At 38.1% G+C, this 6405-nt stretch overlaps 1 protein-coding gene across 2 annotated transcripts in view; it reads left to right on the top strand.

Annotated features, from left to right (window-relative positions):
* Cwf19l1 (CWF19-like 1, cell cycle control (S. pombe)) overlaps positions 1-6405 on the top strand; it is a 28807-nt gene that overhangs the window by 10864 nt on the left and 11538 nt on the right. For both annotated transcript variants that reach the window (XM_013017858.1, XM_013017859.1), the window contains one exon: positions 2750-2868. In XM_013017858.1, the coding sequence (XP_012873312.1) occupies positions 2750-2868 (119 nt within the window). The remainder of the gene's footprint in view (positions 1-2749; positions 2869-6405) is intronic.

Below are 6405 nucleotides of genomic sequence, written 5' to 3'. Positions count from 1 at the left end.
TGTGTGTGTGTGTGTGTGTGTGTGTGTGTGTGTGTGTGTGTGTGTGTTGATCTTGGGGCTGATACTCAGGGTCTGGATGCTAACCTCATCTTTTTTGCTCAAGATTGATACTCTACCACTTGAGCCATAGCTCCACTTCTAGCTTTTGGGTGGTTAATTGGAGATAAGAGTCTCCAATTAACTTTTCTGCCTGGACTGGCTTTGAATAATGATCCTCATATCCCAGCTCCCTGAGTACCTAGGATTACAGATGTGAGCCACCAGCAGCTGGCCTTAACCCTTTCTTGGCTTTGAGAATCATTAGCTATGCCTAGAATTTGTTCTTATATTGAAAAATAGTATGGATGATAAAGTAAAATATAATAGGTTGTTTCTTCAACTTCCCTGAGAGCATTTATTTTTTCAAGACAAATACTGACTGTTGTCATAGATTGAGACAGCTAAACTCACAATAATCAATGATAGAAAAATAAACAGAAAAATTTGCCTGAACAATTTGAAGACTACTCCTTTATAACATGCCATAGTCAATGTGCATACAAAAGATAAATGACTATGTCTATTTTGTTTTTTCCGTACTTGTAAGATTTTTTTTTTTTAATCTGTATGTGTGCATGTGCTAGTACTCAGGCCTGAATTCAAGGCCTCTCGTGTTTTCACTCATACCTGGCTCTCTAGTACTTTAGTCTTGAGGTTGTCTGTCCAGGCTTTCTTTGAACCTCAGTCATCCAGAGTTTTAGAATTATAGTATGAGTTACTGGCACCCAGCTCCATACTTTTAAGGTTTTAAGCTCAATTCTTTCTTAGGAAGTTTAGACTTACAATTTTAAAAGTTGTCTCTTCAAACTGAATAGCATTTGTCATATTTTTATCTGTAGCTTATTGTCAGAGACATGTGAAGCCACTCATACTTCATTCAAACAGTGTGCACATTTTAAAACTTTGTCAAACATTTTGTCTCAACCTTACCTACCAATCACCTATATATGTTTTTTTTTCCGCACTCTCACCAATATTGTTGTTGAAGTTTTTGCCAGTCTTAATAGGTGGAAGATAATCTTTTGTTGCATTTTCCTGAGGTTGAACATTATGTATATCTAAGCTTTTCAATCATTATGCCTTTAGTTCAAGATTCTAGGTATTTATAGGAATTTTTACTTGTTTGCTACTAGTCCCTAAGAAAATTTTACCAGCATTTAGCAGAATTAGTATAATATCAGAGAAGAAAACACATAGTTCTCCAATAATGGCAGTGTCTGTTGGCAAAGTTCAAAAAGACAAAAAGTTCAGAGATAGAAACAGTTTTTCTTCAAGTTTTATGGAGCAAACCTCTCTGGGCTTTGTACTCACAGTGGTCATTGTTCTTTTATACAACTAAGGAGCCTTGATCTGTGTAAGGACTGTGGCCACAAATTGTTGCTCATTACTTTGTAAGCTCATTTTAGCCCCTGCAGAAGCCATTAAATTGGCATTTGATTTACTGCTTTGTGCTCTCTGTCCACAGATTTTAATTTTATTTCAGATGCTTTCTGTGAAATGTTCATAGTAAAATAGATTGACTACATTGGGATAAACAGTATTTCCTCTATGTCATAATCTTTTTCTTTAAAGTATCTTTATGCATTTAGTATTCTTCCCATGAAACTAATGGATGCAGCAGAACTAGTAAAACAGCCTCCAGATGTCACTGAAAACCCTTACAGAAAATCTGGGAAAGAAGCATCCATAGGAAAGCAAATTCCTGCCCCTGAGGTGCGTTCTGATGTACAGATGGTATTTTGGGAGCTGGGTGTATAGTTTCATTCACAAAAACACTAATTCTTAGTCAAAATCTATTTTTGCCCTTGGTAAATCATAGTAATATTTTAACTAAATTCAGTGGGTTTTTTGTTGTTTTTTTTGGGGGGGGGTCCGGTCGTGGGGCCTGAACTCTGGGCCTGGGTGCTGTCCCTCAGCTCTTCAGCTCAGGGCTAGTGCTCTACCACTTGAGCCATAGCACCACTTCCGGCTTTTTTCTTTTTTGCTTATGTGGTGCTGAGGAATCAAACCCAGGGCCTCATTCATGCAAGGCAAGCGCTCTACCACTGAGCCACCTTCCCAGCCCCTGTTGCTTTCTTCATCCTACTCCCTCTTCTTTTTTTTTTGGGGTCTGGTCGTGGGGCCTGAACTCTGGGACTGGGCGCTGTCCCTCAGCTCTTCAGCTCAAGGCTAGCGCTCTACCACTTGAGTCACAGCGCCACTTCTGGCTTTTTTCTTTTTTTCTTATGTGGTGCTGAGGAATCGAACCCAGGGCCTTGAGCATGCAAGGCAGGCGCTCTACTACTGAGCCACCTTCCCAGCCCGGTTCCTGAGTTTTTTCATTCAAGTACTCTACCACTTGAGCCACTGCTCTACTTCTGATACTTTTGGTAGTTAATGAGATATGAGTCTTACAGACTTTCCTGCCTAAACTGGCTTCAAACAGCAATCCTCAGTAGCTAGAATTACAGGCGTAAGCCACTGACACCCAACCCAAAGTATGTTTTAATTATCTGTATTTTTATCATATATTATAACCTCTGGCTTCCAATAATTGTTGCTGTTTCTGTTATCTTAATAGTCTAATGAGATTGATTTTTCTGATTGCTATAATTTATTGTACAAATCTTACTGCCCACATTCATAGCTATGTACAAATATGTCTTCTAATTTCTTTGCTTTTCTTGCTAATTCCTAGGTCTGTGTGTATAACTTAATTTCTGTTTACTAGGGAGAAGTGGATACCAAAAAATGTGGCTCTGCTTTGGTCTCCAGTCTCGCCACAGTCTTGAAACCAAGATATCATTTTGCTGCTTTGGAAAAGTTATATTATGAGAGGCTTCCATATCGGTGAGTAGCATATCATGCTTATTGGCTTCTTAGAGAATTTACCCTGGATCTTTATAAACTTACCTTTCTCATTTTTAGTAGATAATATCTTAGTTTCTTCTTATTCTATAAACACTGAAATGAAAGGGTCTCATCAGTCATGTTTGAATTTGCTCAAATTTCAATCCTTTTAAGTAAAAAGGATTGGATTTTAAAGTTTGAGTGTCTAAGGTAGCAATACTACATAACCATTATTATCATATTTCCGTTATTACATTATTTTTGCAGTGTGTGTGCTAGGCAGGGGGTCTGCCACTGAGCTATACTCCCAGACCGTCATTGTGTTTTTGTGTAGCAGAACTTGATATGTTACAAAACTCAGCTCTTAATCATTTTGGAAATATTTCAGATTGAGAAGAACTTTTATCAATTGTTTTCTTTTTTCTTTTAATTATAAATAATTGTTGATTAGTGTAAAATACTTTTAGAACATAGAAGAGTTCAAAATACCTTGTTATATAGTTTCTATTATTTTTCTATAATATATAGATATCAGGTATTTTTGTATTTTTCTAGAAAAATGAAATTGTACTATATTACTACTTTTTAACAATGCATAAATACCATTTTTTTGAAAAATCATACATTGGTTTACAAGGTGGATTTTTATTGTGATATTTTCATACTTACATACAAATGTATCCCAGTCAATTTTATCCTCTAGCACTCCTTCTTAAGACAATTTCAACAGGTTTCTTTTTTTGTTGTTCTATTTTCCTACATACAAAAAACTTCAACCGTTTTTTTTGTTTGATTTTCCTGTTGGTCATGGGGCTGGAATTCTGGGCTTGTGCTATCCCTCAGCTCTTCAGGTCAAGGCAAGCGCTCTACCGCTTGAGCCACAGCGCCACTTCCAATTTTCTAGTGGTTTATTGGAGATAAGAGTCTCAGAGCCAATTTCCTTGAGGAACACAGATGCAAAGATCCTTAACAAGATTCTAGCTAACAGAATCCAGAAACACATTAAAAAAAAAATCATACACTACAACCAAGTAGGCTTCATCCTAGAGATGCAGGGATGGTTTAACATAGGTAAGTCAATAAATGTAATCCAACACATCAACAGAGGCGAGGTCAAGAATCACATGACTATCTCCACAGATGCAGAAAAGGCCTTTGATAAAATTCAACATTCATTCATGCTAAAAGCTCTGGAGAAAATAGGAATACAAGGAACATTTCTTAAAACAATAAAAGCCATTTACGACAAACCAATAGCCAATATTATACTTAATGGGGAAAAGCTACAACCAATTCTCTTAAAATCAGGAAAAAGACAAGGATGCCCACTGTCTACACTCCTCTTCAATATAGTCCTGAAACCCTTAGCCAGGGCAATAAGGCAAGAAAAAGACATTAAAGGGATCCGCTAAGGGAAAGAAGTTAAACTATCCCTTTTTGCAGATGACATGATATTATACCTTCACGATCCCAAAAACTCCATCCCCAAACTCTTAGAAATCATAAATCACTTCGGCAAAGTAGCAGGATACAAAATTAACACACAAAAATCAGTTGCCTTGGGCTGGGAAGGTGGCTCAGTGGTAGAGTGCTTGCCTTGCATGCATGAGGCCCTGGGTTCGATTCTTCAGCACCACATAAACAGAAAAAGCCAGAAGTGGTGCTGTGGCTCAAGTGGTAGAGCGCTCGCCTTGAGCTGAAGAGCTAAGGGACAGCTCCCAGGTCCAGAGTTGAGGTCCATGACTGGCCAAAAAAAAAAAAAAAAAAATCAGTTACCTTCCTGTACACTTGACAGTGTACAAGCAGAAAGGGAAATAAAGGAAGCAACCCCATTCACAATAACCTCCCCAAAAATAAAATATTTAGGAATTAACCTAACCAAATATGTAAAAGAACTAGTTAATGAAAACTATAGAAACTTAAAGAAATTACAGAAGACACTAGGAAAGACCTTCCATGCTCTTGGATAGGCAGACTTAATATAGTGAAAATGGCAATACTGCCAAAATTAATATACAAATTCAATGCAATTCCTATTAAAATCCCAATGACATATATCTCTGAAATACAGAAAACAGTCCAAAAATTCATATGGAACAACAAAAGACCTAGAATAGCGAAAACAATTATAGGGAATAAAGACAAAATGGGAGGGATATCCATGCCGAACTTCAAACTCTACTATAGAGCTATAATAACAAAGACAGCATGGTACTGGCACAAAATCAGACCCAAAGACCAATGGAATAGAATAGAAGATCCAGAAATAAATCCACAGGCCTACAGTCAGCTGATATTTGGCAAAGGAGCCAAAGACATACAATGGAAGAAACACAGCCTCTTCAACCACTGGTGCTGGGAAAACTGGATGGCCACATGCATAAGTGGACCCCAGCCTATCACCATGCACCAACATCAACTCCAAATGGATTAAAGACCTTAACATTAAACCTGAATCTCTGAAACTACTGCAGGACAGAGTAGGAGAGACACTTAAACTTATAGGCACAGGAAGGAACTTCCTGAACAGAGTCCCAGGGTCACAACAAATTGGAGAGAGACTCGACAAATGGGACTACCTTAAAATAAAAAGCTTCTACACAGCTAAAGCTATTGCAACCAAGCTAGAAAGACAACCAACTAATTGGGGAAAAAATATTTACTAGCAATATATCAGACAAGGGGTTAATATCCAGTATATACAGGGAACTCAAGAAACTAATCCCTCCCAAACCTAACAAACCAATTACTAAATGGGCAAGGGAACTAAAGAGAGACTTCTCAGATGAAGAGATAAAAATGGCAAAGAAACACACAAGGAAATGTTCACCATCCCTGATTGTGCACCTTACCCCAGTCAGAATGTCCCACAGCCACAAGTCAGCCAGTGACAAATGCTGGAGGGGATGCGGAGAAAGTGGAACCCTATTACACTGCTGGTGGGAATGTACACTTATACAACCACTTTGGAAAGCAGTCTGGAGGGTCCTCAGAAAGCTAAATATTGACCTCCCTTATGACCCAGTCATGCAACTTCTAGGCATCTATCTTAAACAACAGGAACCAGTATACAAGGACACATGCACTTCCATGTTTATTGCAGTATTGTTCACAATAGCCAGGATATGGAAACAACCCAGATGTCCCACCACAGATGAATGGATCCAAACACTGTGGTATCTATACACAGTGGAATATTATACAGCCATTAGAAATGACAAAATAATGACATTTGCAGGGAAATGGATGGAGCTAGAAGAAATCATGTTGAGCAAGGTAAGCCAAGAGCAAAGAGACAAACGGCACATGGTCTCCCTCATAAGTGGATTTTAAATCCAAAATGTTAGGTGATACGACAAAATTAACAGGACTTAAGAAACAAAGAACTTCCACTCATCTGGTCAAACCACTACTAAATAACTCCATATTGCTCATCACATGTATGGTATATATGTGTATACCGGAGGGGAACCAGGAAGACAACACAGAACTAGAGGGAATCAGGGAAACATACAATAGCCATCAGCTGTACTGGAC

This window comes from Dipodomys ordii, unplaced genomic scaffold (genome assembly GCF_000151885.1).
Source record: "Dipodomys ordii isolate 6190 unplaced genomic scaffold, Dord_2.0 Scaffold36, whole genome shotgun sequence".
Lineage (NCBI taxonomy): Eukaryota > Metazoa > Chordata > Mammalia > Rodentia > Heteromyidae > Dipodomys > Dipodomys ordii.
This window is presented reverse-complemented; position numbering and strand designations above follow the sequence as displayed.